Source organism: Notolepis coatsorum (assembly GCF_963971535.1).
Source record: "Notolepis coatsorum genome assembly, chromosome: 4".
Classification (NCBI taxonomy): domain Eukaryota; kingdom Metazoa; phylum Chordata; class Actinopteri; order Aulopiformes; family Paralepididae; genus Notolepis; species Notolepis coatsorum.
This window is the reverse complement of record NC_140168.1, coordinates 87,487,263-87,509,527: the sequence shown is the minus strand read 5'-3', so window position 1 is coordinate 87,509,527 and position 22,265 is coordinate 87,487,263. Positions and strand designations below refer to the sequence as shown.

Sequence of the window (22,265 nt, the reverse complement as noted above, 5' to 3'; positions counted from 1 at the left end):
GTAAGTTCACATCCTTCTATCTTGTGTTCTGGAATGGGACAATTTGACACTTATCTTTATTATACATTTCTTTTAAATATCTATCCACCGATAAAGCCAGCCCAATACACCCCAATGCAGTGACGTCTCTGATCATGTGCATCTGTGGGGTTTCTCCTTCTTATTTAAAGGGATAGATTGGATTTTTGGACATTTGGACATTATGCAATACTTGCCAGTAGCTTTGGATGCTTACCGGGTCCTGTGGTCAGAGTTCTGGCCGGGTTCTGAGTGAACCGGGAGGCTTCAGACAGGCGGCACATGGCAGAAACGGTGTCACAAAACCCAAAGCTATTTTGATCCACATCACAACATGCAGGCAAAGGGTTATTCGGCTCCAAAACAACACCACGTCCCTCCAGCATGGTGATGGTGAAACAGCTGACCGGGCCGCGTTACCTGGGAAACGGCTCCAGTGCGTATTAAGATTTGTTTATTAAGGACAATGCAAATTAATGAACATCATTTACATGTGTATGCATAACATCACAGCATGATAAGGACGTAAATATGCCGGGAATAGCACAGGGCTAATTTCCACCCGTAGTCCTAACATAAAACAAACACAAAACGGACCATACAACGTTCATTCATAAAAACTGACATCACTGACATGACCACACTAACATGACATTCAGTCAGTACAACATCACTAACATCCCTAATGAAAATGAAACTACGCAGTACTACGCGTACTGTGTAGTAATACACTGGCTCGTTCAGAGGAACAAAATTGTGCCAAGCGATTGCAGAATCCATAGTTGACGATTGGTTTTGTGTTAGAAATGGGGACCCCTTTTGCCTGCATGTTGTGGTGTAGATTAAAAGCTTTTGATTTCAAGACCCTGTTTGCTGCTGGTTTGCTTGGAACCTGGCCAAAAGTCAGACCACGGGACTAAGCTAATAGCTTCGCTCGCTCTAAACTACTCGTAACTTAATGTACAAAAAAATCCAAACTATCCCTTTAACTGTTTAACTGTCGTGGTCGTCAACCCCCCCCTCGACCAACCGAGTGTGAATGAGATTTGACTACAAAGATGTCCTTCAAATCATGTTGTTGACTCCTTCGACCCCTCCATATAAACCCACCATGAAGACACAAAGAGCAGTCGGATACATTTCCAAATATGTCATTGGATAACTTCAGATGTTCTTTGTTCATATTCAACAATTATCACTATGTATACCTCTGAATCATATTCCTGAATATAATATTCATATCCAAAACATCAATATATTGCCTAGTTACATATTTTTCAAAGTCTTATCTCTAATCTGCTAATTCTGCTTTGTGAAATACGTCACTGGTCTGTCTGTCTATCTGTTCGTCCATCTGTCTGTCTGTCTGTTCATCCATCTGTCTGTCTGTCTGTTCGTCCATCTGTCTGTCTGTCTGTTCGTCCATCTGTCTGTCTGTCTGTTCGTCCATCTGTCTGTCTGTCTGTCTGTTCGTCCATCTGTCTGTCTGTCTGTTCGTCCTGTTGTGCCCAGGCTCTGTATCCAGCCCAGGTGTCTGGCATCATAACAGAGTCAGAGACTGTGAAACGCCTGAGACTGGCTGTCCATCCAGACTTCAGCTTCAAAGCAGGGCAGTGGTGAGTAGATTCAGACGGAGTTCATTTCCTACACATCATCATACAACAGCATAATGGTGGTGATGTATCAGTACTAAATACCTATATACCTATATGTCCCTATGCCATAAATGTCATGTATGTTGTGTATGTCATAAATGTCTATATGAATTGAAAATGGGGGACCCTGATGGAAACAAGACAAACGTCTTTCTCAGGTCTGCATCCCCTTAACAATTGTGTGTATTGAGCCGTACTGTATTATACCCATTCTGCAATCTGTTAAATAAAGTTTTCATTCATTCATTCATTCATTCATTCATTCATTCATTCATTCATTCATTCATTCATTCATTCATTCATTCATTCATTCATGGTTGTTTGTAGAGATGAATGAATGAACCAACCATTGCATATAGACTGCCATTACTGGAATATGAAGGTATACCATCATGGATCCATGCAAATGTATGGATTTTGTCAAATATCGTCATCTACAATAAAGTGTATGCATATCATAAAAACAAATATAGGATACATACTGTATGTTTACGTTAAAAAAAAAGAAAAAATCCTTGCAGCAGTATTACAAAAGATAGTCTATAAGACTGTTACAATTGTATATATATAATATGATATCACACAACGTAAAGGCTCCCACAGAGTCGGGTGGAATGTACCGGAGGGGACCGGACTCCGCGCGGCACGTCCGCAGTCGTTTGAGGTTCATAGTCGAACGTACCGTCGCATACCAATTTCCTACATTTCTCGTGCCAGTTTACTACATTTCCCACAATCCTTGCGCGCTATTTACGCTTTCTGTCACGGCGTTCACCGATGTCAAAATAAAGCGCGGAGTCCACCGATGTCAAAATAAAGAGTCCTGGGCCCTCATTCATCAACGTGTTCTACGCACAGATCTGTGCTTACCCTGTGCGTACGATCATTTCTAAGCAAAGAGTGGGATTCATCAATTTCAACTTGAACTTGACTCCGTGCTTACGTCTACGCACAGGTCAGACCATGCGTACCTGGCGCCCAGTGGTAGAATATATTATTACAACAAGGAAATGAGCTTCTGTGCATAATAACACTGGCATGTTCTGTACGAACCGTAGTTCATTATAGTTCATTGTAAAATAGCAACAGTAGTGTAATTATGGTCAAAACCCTATAAATAGCATTTGGAATAATAGATCTTTCTCTCATAATGAATGCAGCATGGTTCATATAGCGTTATCGGAATATACGGGGTGTAGGCTACTGACTGACTGCGCTCCGCGTAGCTTGATTGATTGATTGATTGAAAAGTTTATTAACAGATTGCAGAATGGGTACAGTACAGTACAGCTCAGTACATACAATTGTTAATTGGGGATGCAGACCAGAGAAAGACTTTCGTCTTGTTTACATCAGGGTCCCCCATTTTCAATTCATCATAAATCATAAAGCTCAACTCGTTATTATTTTGCGCAGACCGCAGAAACACGGGAACGTTTTGATTATATTTAAAAGGCTTTACGTTAAACGAAACAAGTGGAATTTCGAAGCTGTAAGCAGAATACAAGTCATATGAATATAGTGTTCTTCCCCCTTTTTACTGTATAAGAAAGAATAGAAAACGCATTGCAATGACACCAGATAGTGGACAGACTATGTATATGATGGGATTCAAGTTCATGTATTGAAAGGCAGGCTACATCATACATGCAGTGAGATTCATTGTTCTTGTATATGCTCTCGTATTATTGTTTATATAGGCTACCCAATACTGACATCAAAATAGATTATAGTATGCCTCTAGAAATCATATGCAGCAGGTAGAAAATTGACGGGAGATCCATCGCGATTTGGAATAAAATTGAGGAGAACTTTAATCCCTGGGTATTAATCAAACAACACGGGAAAAGGCAGTCATATTCCAGCGCGGTCTTTATTAGCCGACAACAAAATAGATGCCTCTAAAAATCATATAGCCAATCGAACACAACTAATAAAGGCATTCATATTACAGCACGGTTATAATGACACACAACCAACGCCAAACAGTGGTCAACGAACGGTCTTTATTAGTATTTTGAGCTGTCCAGGCAGAATTGCAGCAATGGTCTTAGGGAGCCGTTGATATCTGACATCACCGTTTACAAGTCCGCCTTTTATTTATCCCATAATACGCGATAGTGTCTTCTTGGTTCGACAGCAGTGAACAATCTCCGTGGAGTTTCTCAGGGTTCCGCTCGGGTCAGTCCATTATTTCACATCCCATGGGGGGTGTTTCCTCACTTTCATGACCATATATGGATAATCATGCACGAGCATTGACGGTAGAACAAAGTGGTATTCATCAACACGGAGGAGCATAGAGCCTGCGTACGCACGTGTGATGAATCCCGACTTCCCTGTGCATACACTGGTTCTACATTCCGTGCTTACGTGTGGAAATAGAACATGTTCTACGCACACATTGATGAATGAGGGCCCAGGACTAGGTTATCTTCGTTTTCCAAGATTTCAAAATAAAACTGGCAGTTTTACACACTTCATTTAGAGAAGTCATTCAAACTTATCAAGTTTCTTCAGATGATGAAAAAAAGACATGGTCCAAAATGTATATGAATTGGAATGGATTGCGATTAGCGATAGTAAAACTAAATTGAGCGTCATCTACGTGCCAAAGTCTTACCGGACCAATCCTACCCATAGAACCATGATCCTGCCCTACTCTCTCTTGGCACGGAGTGAGTGTTCAGAGTAAAATGCAGATCGGTGTCACATTTAATGCAGGTCGATGTCAACCAACACGCCGAGCAGCCTTTTGTAACATTTTAACGAAATGTTGTCAAATACTGTTATATCATCAAAACCAGGAGAATAAATTGTGATATTTTGGCCACATCGCCCAGCCCTGTCTACATCGCCCAGCCCCGTCTATTGTTTAGTGCTCTTCTAGACACGAGACACAAGAGCTTTACAGCGTAGAGTGGAAACGACCTCCACCACTGGTAGCACCCAACCTTGGGCTATGCAGGCTCAATGGCTGCCATACACTGGCACCAAATCAAATCAAATTTATTTATAAGGCCCGACAACACACGTTAATGTCCCCATGGGCCGTACAGGTCTTCTTTAAATAAGTCAAGAAGAAAACATAACAATAAGTCAAGAACAGAACAAGAACACCATAAGGTCCAAACATTTTTAGATGAATGCAAAAAATTAAAATAAAAAATTAAAGAACCAGTCACGCATCACACTACACAATGGCTGGACGGCTCGGGAGACGAGTATTGATATCAGCCAATTAAGGAGAGGGATGATTAGGTGGCCTTGATGTCACAGTAGACGGTAGTGTTTCAATAGTTGTTGGTTATTTTATTTATTTGTGAGGGACGGTACACACCAATAGACATTTCAGTTTACACTTCAATGTAAATGTGTCAAGAGTTAGCCAAGAGACTAATTTACTTTTGTAGTCCCCAGACAGGTCAACAACATAACGATTACAATAACGTTAAAAATAACAAAACAAACTTACTTTAACCTAGTGTAGTGTATTGTTGCTGCTAGTTCATATATGATGAGGTAACAGCTCTGAGCATCAAAAATGCTTTAGGAGCAGTACAAGACTCTGGGATGGTAACAATTCATTGAACATGGAATTTGTAATTAGCTTTTTTTCATCATATGGACAGGACACTGGAAAATGCCTCGGCTAGTGATGTCTGCGCGAGGGACATTGCTTGCAGATAATCGTTTTCTGCTCAATGTCTGAGTTTTTAAACCCAAACCACATCCAAATGATGGATGAAGCACCTTTTCTTTGGGACAAATTATTATTGTTTGCATCAGGAACGGGATACTTATTTTTTAGTAGCCAATAATGGGTACATTTCTTGACTAGTTTATTATATTTTAATAGCAGCGTGCAGTTCACTAGCTTTGTGTGTTACATTTGTAAATGTGAAAAAGTATTTTTTACATTCAAAGAGCCTAAAAGTATCCTTCTACAGGTACATCCAGTAAAGTAAAAATCTCTACCGTGGCACGGATTTCTACCGGGATACAAGTACAACCGTTATACCACCCAGACCTATGATGAGGTAACAGCTTTGAGCTTACCGGCAGGTCCTAGTGGAGCGTTGGTTCTCCTCATTAGTGCTGAGGTCTGGCGTTTGTCCCTGGGTGGTTTCTGAGTGGTCCCGGACATGCTCAGCTGACATAGATATCATAGTCTTTTCTATAATTATAATAAAAAAAAAATGAAAAAAAGAAATATTTGTATAGGGTAAAAACAATGCAGGTAATAAAACACAACAATGAAATAGCTCTCGTTTACAATACAATAATCACAGTGTGGATGTAATGAGTCCAAGTGGCAGAATGTATTGAAAGGCTATGGTGAAGAGATATGTTTTTAGCAAACTTTTGAAAATATTGAGTGAGCTAGCCTCCCTAATGACCATGGGGAAGGTGTTCCATAGCTTTGGTGCGTAGTTTGCAAAAACCGCAACCCCTAATTTCCTTTTGGCTGTTGCTGGGAACATTCAATAAACCAGTAGACAGTGGATGCTCGTTAATGCATTCCATGCTAGATTGTAAACCACTGTTCATTTTTGTGAAGGTGGTCCTATCATTTCCTGCAGGTCCTGTAGTGTACCTGTAGTGGCTGTTAAAGATGTCAAAAAAGTCAACCATCAGTGTTGTTTATAGCAAGAATGACATGCTGTACATCTAGTATACATATAGTATATCCTATCTGTGGTGACCACAAGGGGGCAGACTTGTCTTAAAACTGTACCAGCCATGACTCTGAGGCATTCATTCTTAGAATAGGCTGACTGTGCCATTTATTCTTATAATAGCACTCATGGTACCTACTGTACCATTCCCCATGCAAACCTGGAAAAGTCATGGATTATGAAGATTGTGTTTTCCATCTAGTTCTAGTTACCTTCTGACGGAATAATAACCCAAATAACAACATTTTCTACAACGATATATTTACCAAAAGAAGATCTGGGACATTAACACTATCAGTGCCACTTGTTAACATGGTAAAGCATGGTTGAATGCCACCACCCACTTCAATGATATCGCTCTAAACGCATAATCTATGTCTTAAATTATGGCTATGTGTCTAATCTGCCCGTCACGTATCAATGACTTGTTTGCAGTCAACATTGTCGAAACGGATTGTTTTTTAATCGGTTCATTTCCGTTTTATAGCATTTTGAAAAGCCCTAGTTTTTGTGAAAGTTTCAGGAAAATATATAGATTCCGTGGTAAACGGCATTTACTGGAATATTCTGGAATACACAAAAAAGTTGTCATTTTTCGGCCTATTTATGAATCGTTTTCAAATAAACGCTATATATCGATAGTATATGTGTACTTATGCACGCTATAGAAGCGATCTGAAAAATATATTCTCATTTCCTGATCAGCGAGCACACACACACACACACACACACACACACACATGGGGCACACGCTGATATAGGTCAAAACGGATCCGATTACCCCAAGACTGGTCAAATAAATGGCTTACCTCAGATCAGATGTTATCCAAAAAGATTATTCCAATTCCTGATTGCCATTCCAAATATCGATCGCGTTTATTGATTCAGCGTTGGGTACTGTAAATATGTATTCCACCCGATCAACTTGGGTCTCTTCAGATGCCTCGCCGGAGAAGTAACATGAGGAGGCTGGACCCCCCCCCCCCCCCCCCCCCCATCAGTCTAAACCAATGGGGTGCAGTTACACAGGGAGAGACGATAGGGGGCGGTATTTTCCCAATTGAGCTCAGAGAGAGTCTGCAACACTAGCGTGAGGCTCGATTGATGAAATATGAATTCAAATTGCTAATAAAAAAAATACGACAAACAAACGCTATATAGTGTTGGTGGCACTCAACTGGCGGCATGAACTAACGACAAAACACGTCCGTGGCACTCAAAGTGTTAAAAGCGGCTGTCTTAAAAAAAAAAATTTAAATCATTTGACCATGAACTCAGACATGTCTTTGTCATGGAAATATATTAAAATATATTATTGGGTTAAATATATTATACAACATAATATTCCTGTTTACATACCTGTTAATATACCTAGTCTGTGCAGGTATCTATCAGCATGTGACTTGTAACACCAGAGGCGGTAACATTTTAGACCACTGTTACACGCAATTCAAGGGTGGCTACAAGGCTCATTCTGCTAGTGGCTTTGGTAAGTCTGATCACGCAGCCATCTTTCTTTCACCAAAATATAAACAAAGAATCAAGAGCACTCCTGTAGTCTCGCGAGAGGTGCAGAAATGGGATTTGACGTCAGAGGAGACGCTCCAAGCTGCGCTTGAGTGCACAGACTGGAGCGTGTTCCGCGACACAGATAACATTAATGTCTACACGGAGACAGTGCTGGACTTTGTTCGTACTTTGGTGGAAGAAACAATCCCCACTACCACAATTAGAGTTTACCCAAATCAAAAACCCTGGGTAGACAAATCCGTCCGTGAAGCTCTGAAAGCGCGCACCAAAGCATACAACGACGGCCTGGTGGCAGGCAACATGAATGACCACAAGGTGGCGCGATACAACGTAAGGAGGACAGTGACAGAGGCAAAACGGCGCTACAGGGATAAAATTGAACTCCAGTTTGAACAGGCTGACTCCAGAGCTATGTGGCAGGGGCTCAAAACGATGACAGACTACAAAGGCACCTCCCTCAAACTGAACAGTGACATCTCCTTAGCAAATTACCTCAATACCTTCTATGCGAGGTTTGATGCTGGTAATAACAACACCAGCCCACAAGCCACGGCAATGGGGGGGGGGGTCTGCTGCTGATGGAGACTCAGTGTTCAGGGTAACAGAGCATGAGGTGAGGCGGACCTTTAAAAAAGTGAATATCAGGAAGGCAGCAGGACCGGACGGCATCCCCGGCCGCGTCCTAAAAGTCTGTGCCGACCAACTGGCCCCGGTATTCACTGACATATTTAACCTGTCCTTAGAACAGGCTGTCATCCCCACCTGCCTGAAGAAGTCCACTATTATCCCTGTACCCAAAAAATCCAAGCCTGCTTGCCTCAACGACTACCGCCCTGTAGCTCTCACCTCCATAGCCATGAAGTGCTTTGAGAAGCTAGTAAAGGGCTACATCTGCTCCTCCCTCCCCATCAACATGGACCCCCTGCAATTTGCATACCGCCCCAACAGGTCCACGGAGGACGCCATAGCCCATGTGCTGCACACAGCAGCATCACACCTGGACAAGAGGAAGGGGAACTATGTGAGAATGCTATTCATCGACTACAGCTCGGCATTCAATACCATAGTCCCCTCCAAACTCATAGCCAAGCTCAGGGACCTGGGCTTGAACTATGACCTCTGCCAGTGGGTCTTGGACTTCCTGACGGGCAGACCCCAGGTGGTGAGAGCAGGCAACTGCACCTCCTCATCCATCACCCTCAACATAGGGGCCCCCCAGGGCTGTGTTCTGAGTCCCCTGCTCTACTCACTGTACACACACGACTGTGTGGCTCAGCGGAGTAGCAACACAATCATCAAATTTGCTGACGACACAGTGGTGGTGGGCCTGATCTCTGCCAACGACGAGAGGGCCTACCTGGAAGAGGTCAAGGTCCTGGCGGGATGGTGCCAGGAAAACAGCCTCTCCCTGAACGTCAGCAAAACAAAGGAGATGATTGTGGACTTCAGGAGGTCGGGGGTCAAGGACTACAGCCCCCTCAGCATCAACAGGGCACCGGTTGAGAGAGTGAACAGCTTTAAGTACCTCGGAGCCTACATATCCGAGGACTTGACATGGACCACACACATTGACAGTGTTGTGAAGAAGGCACGACAACGCCTAAGGCGCCTAAGGAAGTTCCAAGTCAGTCGGAAGATCCTTAAGAACTTCTACTCATGTACAATAGAGAGCATCCTGACTGGCAACATCACCTCCTGGTTTGGGAATAGCACTGCACAAGACCGAAGCAGACTACAAAGAGTGACACGTTCAGCCGAACGCACAATTGGAGGGGGGCTCCCCACCCTCCAGAACATTTACAACAAGCGGTGCAGGGGCAAGGCTAAGAGAATCATTAAAGACTCCAGCCACCCGAACAACTGCCTCTTTGAACTGCTGCGGTCAGGCAAGCGATACCGGAGTCTCAAGGCGAGCACAGAAAGACTCAGAAGAAGCTTCTATCCCCAGGCCATCAGGCTGCTCAACGAACAATGAACACTACACAACAACCATCAAACGCACATAGCACACACATCCACACGCACACACTCACTTTAAACAAACACACTGTAGCACCCACTCCCCACACTTTATAGCACACACTCACTTTAAACAAACACACTGTAGCACCCACTCCCCACACTTTATATTTATTGATGAAGGATTGCACTACAACTCGTACACCTTACTGTAAATTGTACCTAAATTGTACCTCATCCCATTTCTGCTTTGCACTATATAGTATTGTACATTAGTACACTGCATAGTATTGTATATTATATGGTAACTCAGTTACGTCTATTCTGCATCGAACATTGTACATATGTCTATACTGAACACTGTGACCTCATTTTCTACTTCTAATTTACATGCTATACTATGTTATTTGATACTATCTTGTCTAGCACAGTCTCTGGAGCGTAACAGTAAGAAGCATTTTGTATGAAAGTATTCTGTACTTCTGTATGACAACTATTAAAGAAACTTGAAACTTGTACTATATCTATATCTGTATATATCCCATACCTACTCTTATTAGTTATACCACGGGCAGTGAATCATTGCACATGCACAGATGTGCACACAAGAATGCGTTCCACTCGACTCTGCGCCAAGTACCCACCTGGCTACTTTGCATAACAATAGCTCAGGTCGTCAGGTTGAATGAATGAATGAATGAAAACTTTATTTAACAGATTGCAGAATGGGTACAACAATACAGTACGGCTCAATACACACAAGAGCAGACTTAAGGGTATTTACATCGAAATCAGGTGAACGTTAACATATTTATTTTTTTACTTAACTGTCATTGCAACCAGCTAGATATGTGTGAGTCGCAGCAGGCTAACATTATTTCCAGGAACAATAGCATTCACTCCAAAAGTTACATTGTTGATGCTTGAAATCTGTGAACTTAGTGAAACAACATGGCAAACTACAAAACATGGCTACTGTGTAACATCTCCAGTCTCTTTCTTTTCTGTTCTCCCAGCTGTTAACAGACTGTTACGCTACCTGGCTAGCTAGCGAGCTGTATCCAGCATGCCGTTCAGCGGTGTAACAGTTAATAAGGCATAACAAAAAATATTGTTTGTTTCCTGTTGGTTGTCAGTTAAGGCCATGGGTAGGTAGGGAATTTATTTTATTCTTTCCCACGGCGACTGGATAGGGAATTTCTTTATTTAATTAAAATGTTCACAACAACATGGATGCATGTACTCTGCCAGCATGTTTAATATCCATAATACTAAAGGTTTGACTAAGATTTCTATGAAACTTTATAAAGAAATCCTTTTATTTTATTTTTTTCTATAATTAAAAAAGAAACTCATAAAATATATAGGGTCGCACCTAAATCGGCAGGGTCGGTCGGCAACCGGAAACGAACCATTATCTTTTTTTAGGCCTAAGGTCCCCTCTCAATACACTACACATTGTAGGTGCCAGTAAAAACAAGGGAAAATATATTAGATATTCGCATAAGCAAATAGATTTTTTTTTAATCTACTTTTTCTCCCCATTTTTTCTATTTTTCTCCCATCCCAATTTTCATATTATCCAATTCTTCCCTCCCCTGTCTCGAACGTTGTTAGACCATGCCTCCCACTGGTCGGCTGCAATGTGGACGAAGCCTTGCATCACGTGTCCCCTCCGGTACACGAGGAGGCAGCCGTCGCATCTTTTCACCTGTACAGCGCGATCTCTCAGTGGCGAGGAGTAAAGGCCTCTGCATGCTACAGAAACTGCAAAGCAACTGCAACACAACATCAGCGTGACTTCAACGCAACATGTTATAGAGGGTCTTGTAGACTGTGTTGCGAGGATGCTGCTTTCCCCAAAATCTAATCTGAACAACCGCTGCGTTGATATTGCGTAGCAGTGATTGGTTGGTAGTGAATGGGGGCGGGGCTGCCTGTCACTTCTAGTGTTCCTGGCGCGAGACCAAAAAAAAAAAAGCTCGCAGCCACGGACTGCTGGGTTTCCCCGGAGGCTAGGAGTCGCAGAGTGACTGCCAGCCGTTGACCAACGTCGATGGGGGCAATGGTGGTTAGCTGGTGTTTAATGAATGGACGCAGGCGATGCACTAGGTCAGGGGTCGGCAATAGGCGGCCCGCGGGCCGAAATTGGCCCGCCAGCAATAATATCTGGCCCCTCAGATTATTTAAAAAAATATAATTTTTAATTTCTTTTTTTATATATATATATTTTTTTTTTAATCAGACAAATTAGGCTAGGCTATATGTTAGCTATAATGTCCAAATAGAGAAACTACCACCACCTAAATAATGCTTATTATACTTTGTTTTATCCATGTTGAGAGTGAACAACAGGTATAGGCAGCGAGGTGCAATGTAGCGCTTGCTCAACATGAAAAAAGTCAGTGGACAGCGCCTAGTGCTGAAATAACAAACCAGCCACACCACATGTGTGGTGTGAAATTAAAACACCAGTTCAGTAAGTTATTCAAACTTTATCTTTACTTATATATGACTGTGACGGCACCACACATGTGAAGCTTATACGGGTCTTTTCCTGAACCGATGACGCGATAGCCCACCTCTCCCTTAACCCGCATGTGCAAACTCTGCCAACATCACAACAACAATGGCATCGTACAGAGTAGTTGCATTCGTGTTACAGAAGCTATTGAGCTTGATCGGGCTTTTACAGCTAAATGTACTGCGCCTGTACTACCACCGTCGACAACAGATTGACATCTCTTAATCCACATGCGCAAACCCAGCCAACAAAAAATAAACATGATACATATATGTCTTATATGTCCAGATATGTCCTGGCTAGAAGTGTTTATTAAACACCAGGAGGCTACTGTGATGAAATACACGATACTAGCTAGAGATTAGCGTCACATAGCGGGCCTTCTTCTGAAAACCCAAGTAGTAGCCAAGCACATACTGTTCCATAGCATACGCCTTCAGTTGATCATGACAAATCCTCTCTTACCTTGACGATTAAAAAGCCTCCATAATTTAGTAAATATTATTCCCATGGCTGGTGTTGAGCTGTAGCCAGCCAGCTAGCGTTGATGCTATTCAATGCTATCAACATTAGCTAAATAGATAACCAACTAAATACAATGTAGCGCTTGCTCAACATGAAAAAAGTCAGTGGACAGCGCCTGGTGCTGAAATAACAAACCAGCCACACCACATGTGTGGTGTGAAATTAAAACACCAGTTCAGTAAGTTATTCAAACTTTATCTTTACTTATATATGACTGTGACGGCACCACACATGTGAATAGTAACAATGCATTTAAACTGAAGTCAAATCAGAGTAAAAAAAAGCTGAATCTGCTTCAAGAAGATGCGCTACATTAGGTATATAAGGAATTACAACGAGACACTTATTGACTAAATAAAAAATACAATTAGGCTTTTAACCCTCTAAAGCCGGGCGCAACACTAGACATGTTTTGTAAAACATTAAATATCTTTGGATTTGTTTGTGATAAAGACTTGCTTTATTGTATCGGAATCGATTGTCATCTAAAAATGTTGTGCATCTCTCAGAGAATGCGCGGATGTAAAGCATAGAATCTTGAAATATCTGATTGGTTGTTTTCCCTGGACTGCATCTAATCCACTGTATCTATCCATTTATCATATATCTATGTCTGTCACTATAGCCAATGGAAATGCTAGAAATGGTCACGTGGACTGGGAGAACCAATAGAAAATTCCTATTGTTTCTCAATAGTCCAGTGCGCTCCACAGAAAGGGCTGTCAGATAGACGCAATGGTTGCGCGTAATGTAAGATAGACCAATAAGAGATGGGCGCTTGTCTCTGGTTTTATAATAAAATGGCAAAAAGACAAAGGTATAATGTTCAGTGCAAATGTGTATGTCGTTTACAGTTTATTATGCCACCTATGCAGCTCGTTTATTTTGTCCATTCTCTGCCTCTGCCACAAATGTATGTCTTAGTTATAAGGTGGTCTGTCACAGAGTTAAAATGTTTTCACTATCAATATATATTAAATTAGCCATTGTTTTTGTTTCCGGAAGAAATGTGGCCCTCGGCCAAACATAATTGAAGACCGCTGCACTAGGTGGTCGAATCGGTCCTTGGACATCCGAAAATATTGAAAATGCTTCTCTGGGTCAATGGTTCTCATTTGCTTTATCAGCTAATTAAATTCGCCCTCCTCTAGCCTACTGACGTTGAGCGGTCTCACGCTCCATCGTCGGCGTCTTCGACACACTCTCTCTCTCCTGGCAATTAAAATAAGCAGCTCTTCCTCCTCGTCGTCAATAGCCTGTTGCTGTAACAGATGTATTTGCATCTGCACATTAACTTTTGAATATTTGAAAATCGATACCCATCCCTAATTACTACTATTTCTATGTGCCTCCTCCAAAGGACCAAGGGACAAAAAGTAAATAGGCTGTTCCATGGCCAATTTCAAGTTTGGTATTTGCATTTGGAATCTGTTGCTGTCAACTCTCAATATGAGATCCAAAGAGCTGTCACTATTAGTGAAGCAAGCCATCATTAGGCTGAAAAAATAAAACAAACCCACCAGACAGATAGCAAAAACATTAGGTGTGGCCAAATCAACTGTTTGGTACATTCTGAAAAAGAAAGAACACACTGGTGAGCTCAGCAACACCAAAAGACCCGGAAGATCATGGAAAACAACTGTGGTGGATGACCGAAGAATAATTTTCTTGGTGAAGAAAAACCCCTTCACAACAGTTGGCCAGATCAAGAACACTCAAGTTAGGCGTATCTGTGTCAACAATCAAGAGAAGACTTCACCAGAGTGGTGAGCCGCAAAAACAGGAGACCAGATTAGACTTTGTCAAAAAACATTAGATGAGACAGGTCAACTTGTACCAGGAAGAGAGGAGTATGGAGAAGGAAAGGAACTGCTCATGATACAAAGCATACCACCTCATCACTGAAACATGGTGGTGCTTGTGTTATGGCGTGGGCATGTATGGCTGCCAATGGAACTGGTTCCCTTGTATTTATTGATGATGTGACTGCTGACAAAAGTTCCGTTTTGTCAGCAGGATGAATTCTGAAGTGTTTCCGGCAATATTATCTGCTCATATTCAGCCAAATGCTTCAGAACTCATTGGACGGCACTTCATAGTGCAAGATGGACAGCATACTGCGAAAGGCCATGTCCAGACGAAACCGATTTCGGTCATATCGGTCAAAGTATTTGATCGTATGCACCTTTCAACCACACGGAACTGCGTTCTGGGAGCCTGAAGACGCTATTTTCTGGAACCGGCTCCCAGAGTGGGAAAATCTGAAGATGCCCGGCCCCCTTGCGTCGCCGTCTTTACAGGCTTATACGGGTCTTTTCCTGAACCGATGACGCGATAGCCCACCTCTCCCTTAACCCGCATGTGCAAACTCCGCCAACATCACAACAACAATGGCATCGTACAGAGTAGTTGCATTCGTGTTACAGAAGCTATTGAGCTTGATCGGGCTTTTACAGCTAAATGTACTGCGCCTGTACTACCACCGTCGACAACAGATTGACATCTCTTAATCCACATGCGCAAACCCAGCCAACAAAAAATAAACATGATACATATATGTCTTATATGTCCAGATATGTCCTGGCTAGAAGTGTTTATTAAACACCAGGAGGCTACTGTGATGAAATACACGATACTAGCTAGAGATTAGCGTCACATAGCGGGCCTTCTTCTGAAAACCCAAGTAGTAGCCAAGCACATACTGTTCCATAGCATACGCCTTCAGTTGATCATGACAAATCCTCTCTTACCTTGACGATTAAAAAGCCTCCATAATTTAGTAAATATTATTCCCATGGCTGGTGTTGAGCTGTAGCCAGCCAGCTAGCGTTGATGCTATTCAATGCTATCAACATTAGCTAAATAGATAACCAACTAAATACAATAGACAGGTAACGTTAAATACAGACAACTTTTGCTACAATAAGACAGTGGTATCCTGAGGTAACGTTAAATACAGACAACATTTGCTAGTCGAAAGGACTGGACACAGGGACACGTTAAACATCAATCAATTAATTTAATACAACAGGTAGTTTGAGCTGCGTGCATCATATTATAGGTATACGGCTTTGACACGTTCTCTCTCTCCTGCCGATTAAAATCCTCCTCATCATCGATTGCCTGTAGGCTGTAGCTGCATTTTGCGCATGTGAGCCACGTTCTCTCTCTCTCCTCTCCTTTGGAAACTAGCGTTACGTTAGCTCAAAAGCACAGAACCGGACGACACAAGTTATTCTGCTAGCAACAAACAACGATAACACTTCCGGTCAGGGGGGGTTCAAAATAAAAGAGCGACGTCTAAAAAGGGAATGACATTTATTTTGTACATTTGTGGCACGCACTTATTTTTTGAGACGATTTTGTTTTTACAGAAAACTTTTTTTTAAATTAAAACGAAATGAAAACGAAAAATATTAAAATCGAAAGCAACCAACAAGTCTTTTAACACTTTGATTGCCAGCGTGGCGTGCACTATTTATCGTTGAATGCCACCACCCACTTCAATGATAGCGCTCTAAACGCATAATCTATGTCTTAAATTATGGCTATGTGTCTAATCTGCCTGTCACTTATCAATGACTTGTTTGCAGTCAACATTGTCGAAACGGATTGTTTTTTAATCGGTTCATTTCCGTTTTATAGCATTTTGAAAAGCCCTCGTTTTCTTGAAAGTTTCAGGAAAATATATAGATTCCGTGATAAACGGCATTTACTGGAATATTCTGGAATACACAAAAATCTTTGTAATTTTTTGCCATTTTTTTTGGTGATGTCTATGGGTTCCAGACTTCAGGCTGTCATCGACTGCAAAGGATTTGCAACCAAGTATTAAAACTTTGTATTGAGTATTAAAAAGTGACCATTTTATTTATGATTTGTTCAACTTCACTTCAACTTCAAATTACTTTATTTTCCTTTCGGAACTTCATTTGTGCAGTGGTTGAAAGACAAACATACAGTCACAATACATAGGCACTCACCACTATATAAAAAAAAAAGTTAAAACTACAATAAAAAGACCACTATATAAAAAAACACCAACTACATTAAAACTACAGTACTTAAAGCATGATATATTAAAAACCATGTGGAGCAGTTCTGTATGTATATAAATAATAGTAGTACAGGTACATAGTATATGTCCATCAGGTGGAAGGGGGAGTCTATTTTAAGTAGGGGGGGGGGGGGTCCGGGTCCGGCCTCCACCAGACCTAGGTGTTCAGCAGTCTGATGGAGGTTGGCACGAAGCTACCTAAGCCTTTTTTGTTCAGTGATTAAGCTCTGTATCGACGGCCTGAGGGCATTTGTTTGTTTGTTTGTTTGTTTGTTTGTTTATTTACACATATAAAAACAGTTACATATATAATACAATATAGTCCACAAGGGATGTGTAGGAGAATTGCCTAAAAACCCTCAAGGGGCTTGCATGTGGCATTCACCAGGAAGCAAAATTACATTATATCAAGATAAATATAAAATATAAAATAACCCCCCCCCCCCCCCCCCCCCCCCCCCGAACAAACAAACACACACAAGCAGGCCTACATAGACACCGAAGTAGGCACCCCATGCCATACGATTTCTGGTATAGAGGAAACAATCAATGACAGTAAGAATATATAATAAAACGAAAATACAATAACAAAATACATCAAGCCATCAGACTACAGTTTGTAAAGGAAGTCCATATGGGAAATATTGGTGATCTAGGAGATGAGATTTCAGTGCTCTTTTGAATTTCAGAAAAGAAAATTCCAAAATATGTGGAGGCAAAGAGTTCCACAACTTTGACCCTCGGTAGAGCAAACAAAACTGAGATTGGGAAGTGCGGGAAAAGGGTGGTCTAAGCAAACAGGAACTACGTGTGGGGTAATTATGAATTTGGTGATTGTGGGCAAACATGTCATGAAAAAAAGGGGGAAGGGCTCTGTTTAAAGAACTATGCACAAATAAACCAGTCTGAAGATGATTCACTTGATAAACACTGAGTATACCTAACTTATGGAATAGAGGCTGAGAAGAATGACTTCGTTGAACACAGCTGATTATTTTTAGAGCTCGTTTCTGCAGACGGTATATGGGCTCAAGTTTGGTCTGATGCGTACTACCCCAAACTAAATTACAGTAATTGATATATGGGTAAACCATAGAGTAATATAACATTGTGGCAACCTCGGTGCTCAGCAAGTGACGTGTTTTTCCAAGAATACCAATACTCTTGGCCATTTTTGTAGTTATGGCTGTGATGAGGTTTCCATGATAGGGATTCATCAAGCAGAACACCAAGGAATCGTGTAAAACACACCCTAGCTATGGGGATGTCATTGATCACTACTTTAGATGAAGAGTTAAAAATCACAGATTTGAGACCAAAAAAGATGAAATTTGTTTTTTTAATGTTTAGTGATAATTTGTTGCATTTAAACCAAATTGATAGTTTGTTAAGTTCTTCATTTATGACCCTAATGATGGTATCAGGATCTTTATGTGAATAGAATACACACGTGTCATCTGCAAATAAAATTTTCGACAGCCTGTCTGAGACGTTAGGGAGGTCATTGATATATAACAAAAATAACAAAGGCCCAATAATTGAACCTTGGGGCAGACCGCAAAGTAAAGGAAGAAAAGGAGAATTTATCCCATTATAGGATACAGACTGACGTCTATCTTTAAGGTAACTGGTGAACCATAGCAGTGCATTGTTTTTTATTCCAAGATGTGAGAGCTTCTGCAGGAGGATATTGTGATTGACTGTATCAAATGCCTTTGATAAGTCTAAAAAAATACCTATAGTGTTTTCCTTTCTGTCTTTAGCTTTGTATATTTCATTAATTAGATGTGTTATTGCCATATATGTTGCATGTTTCTTTCTGAACCCGTACTGGTGAGTGTAAATAATATTGTGCTTATTAAGATGTTCAATTAATCTTTTATAGACAAGCTTTTCAAGTATTTTTGACAAGGTAGGAAGGATGGATATAGGTCTGTAATGGTTGAAGACGGCTGGGTCATCATCTTTATAAATAGGGATGATCTTAGCTATTTTAAGTTCCAGTGGGACGATTCCCTTCTCCAGTGATGTATTAAAAATATGACATAATGGCTTCACAATGGATTCTTGAATGGATATCAGTAATCTGCCTCCAATACCATCATAACCCGGAGAAGAGTCCCCCAGGTTGATCAAGATCTCCCGAACCTCATCCTCTGTAACCGGCAAGAAGTTAAAACTGTCATTGATTGGAGGATTCATAAACTGAAGGGGACTATGGTTACTAAATGGAATCTTTGCAGCCAGTGTTGGACCAACTTCTGAGAAAAAGTTATTAAAGTTATTGGCAATTAATTGCGGGTCAGTGATAATAACCCCATCAACCTTAAATTCATTAGGCAACTGATTACGTTTATTTTTTTTGTTGAGGATAGAGTTAATTGTTCTCCATAAGAGAGTCATGTTATTTTTGTTTTTAGATAATTCCATATTGTAGTAATGCTTTTTAGCTCCTCTGATAATGTGGTTTAATTTATTTCTATAGTTCCTAAATTGAGCAAGATAAAATGGAGTGGGATTGAGAAGATATTTTTTATACAATCTACGTTTAGTATTTAGGGATTTGATAATAGCTGGGGTTATCCATGGTTTGATCAGTTTATGATGAGGCTTGGGAGATGCCTGTACAAGGGGAAAACATAGGTCATAGGCCTGGGAGATACGTTCAGAAAACAAAGTAAAAGACTTTTGTGCATCAACAGAGTGGAGGATATCTGTCCATGGATACTTGTTATAAAGAGTGAGCTGCCTGAACAGTCCATTGTGGTGTACAGAGACACTTTGTTATAAAGAGTGAGCTGCCTGAACAGTCCATTGTGGTGTACAGAGACACTTTGTTATAAAGAGTGAGCTGCCTGAACAGTCCATTGTGGTGTACAGAGACACTTTGTTATAAAGAGTGAGCTGCCTGTACAGAGACACGTTGTTATAAAGAGTGAGCTGCCTGAACACATTGTGGTGTACAGAGACACTTTGTTATAAAGAGTGAGCTGCCTGTACAGAGACACTTTGTTATGAAGAGTGAGCTGCCCGAACAGTTTGTTTATAGATGCATTATTTATTCTGTTTAGGAACATCCACACTAGCTATTATCTTTATGATGAAATTCCTCCCGTCCACTATTCAACCTGCTCCAGAACCCTGTTGAACTCTGAACTCTCTATACTCAACCTATACTGTATGAACTCTGAACTCTCTATACTCAACCTATACTGTATGAACTCTGAACTCTCTATACTCAACCTATACTGTATGAACTCTGAACTCTCTACTCAACCTATACTGTATGAACTCTGAACTCTACTCAACCTATACTGTATGAACTCTGAACTCTATACTCAACCTATACTGTATGAACTCTGAACTCTACTCAACCTATACTGTATGAACTCTGAACTCTATACTCAACCTATACTGTATGAACTCTGAACTCTATACTCAACCTATACTGTATGAACTCTGAACTCTATACTCAACATATACTGTATGAACTCTGAACTCTATACTCAACCTATACTGTATGAACTCTGAACTCTATACTCAACCTATACTGTATGAACTCTGAACTCTATACTCAACCTATTCTGTATGAACTCTGAACTCTGTTGCCTATACTCAATCCATGCTTATCTACTGCCTACAACTGTACTCATATCTACCTTTAATATACCACTATATCCAATCTAGTCTGTCCATATCACACTGTATGTACAATAACACTGTACACATATATTATTTATATATATTATATTATATATATATATATATATATATATATATATATATATATATATATATATTATCTGTATGTATCTCCACACCTACTGTTATTAGTTAAACCACTGGCTAGACATATTTATTACCATAGTGTATTCATACTCTTATCACTGTATATATAAATAATACTGTACATTAGCTTAACACATACTTCAGCTTTATCATATATACTCCATATACACATGCTATACTGTGTACTGCATTGCACTTTACTGCTACTTAGCACTCTGGTTAGATGCCAACTTAATTTCTTTGTACTCGGTAGTAAAATAAATGGAATCTAATATAATCTATACTGAGATGTGCTTTGTTTTGTCTTTATTCCACACACAAGATTCATAACAAAGTCATGAAAAGCTCAAGCCTTGACAATAATATGAAGCGTTGCTCAAATTAAACCCACTGCCCCTTTAACTGTTTCAGCGCCAATGGCGAAAAAAGTCGGGTTATCTCGCCCGTGGTTGAGCGCCAATCACGAGAAAAGTTGGGTTTTAATCGTTATTTCTTTTATTCGCTATATCCATTCATAATTCATCCATCCAGCCTGGGAATGGCTCTGAGATCGCAAACGGCCAATACCGCCGCCCATTTGAAACAATGTGGTTTGTTTTCTTGGCCGAGCTGAGCCGTGCAGGCGGGGTCTGAATACTCCGGCAAGGCAGGCGCGACCAGTATTTGGAATAGCGATCAGATAATTGGATTATTCTTTTTGCAGTACATCATTTACAAGGTAAGGACTCTATGTTATCGATCTTGCGATCGAAGCGTGTCGGGGTGGTGTGTGTGTGTGTGTTGGTTGGTAGCGATCAAAAGCACGGAGGGGCCCGCCCACGTCCCCTTCTCCCTTTCATGCGTGCATGATGAAAGATAATACCGATAATCTAGCGTTGATTTCAGATTGATTGTTGATCCAAGCGAGGAATGGCAACGTGTTTATTGAATTTCACTAAAACGCTGTTTTCGTGTCTTTTCCTGGGATTACTCAGAATCACTCAAACTATACGCATATTCACCACGGTATAAAACGGAAATGTACGGATGAAAAAACAATCTGTTTTTTGCATGTTGACCGGAAGAAACTCACTGACAATCGACTGTGTTATTAGATCCATAGCTATAATATTTAATATAGTTTTAGCACTCGCAAAACACTGGCATTATCTCCATTGAACAGAGCGCTGGCCTTCTTACCACAAGGTAAACGGCGACCTCTAGGCGCTGATTGAGTTAATCACGCAGGCAGCTCTGAACACGAGGCTTCCAACACACAAAACAACTACCGTATAAATTCACACAGTACTTCTGCAGCACAGACCCACTGAACAGAACGCGTGATGGCTGCCTACCCGGGCCCCTGTGACATGTACAACCCGTCCATACTGTGGGTGGGCGGGTGGCGAGTCACAACAGCCGACTGGCCCCCGCAGCGGCCGGTAATGAATGTAAATAAGATGGAAATCCAATCCGAGTTTCTCACTTTCAGGGGAAACGAGAAGAAAGTTTTGTCCTTCCTCGTCCAGGTGGGGGAAAGGAGGTAGTGG

General features: G+C 41.0%; 1 protein-coding gene across 1 annotated transcript in view; it reads left to right on the top strand.

Moving 5' to 3' along the window:
- Positions 1 to 22,265, top strand: part of oxnad1 (oxidoreductase NAD-binding domain containing 1) — a gene marked incomplete at its 3' end in the record, with an annotated part of 38,032 nt that overhangs the window by 1,037 nt on the left and 14,730 nt on the right. The window contains exons 4-5 of the mRNA XM_084312019.1: positions 1,531 to 1,634; positions 14,251 to 14,266. Of these exons, the coding sequence (XP_084168145.1) occupies positions 1,531 to 1,634; positions 14,251 to 14,266 (120 nt within the window). The remainder of the gene's footprint in view (positions 1 to 1,530; positions 1,635 to 14,250; positions 14,267 to 22,265) is intronic.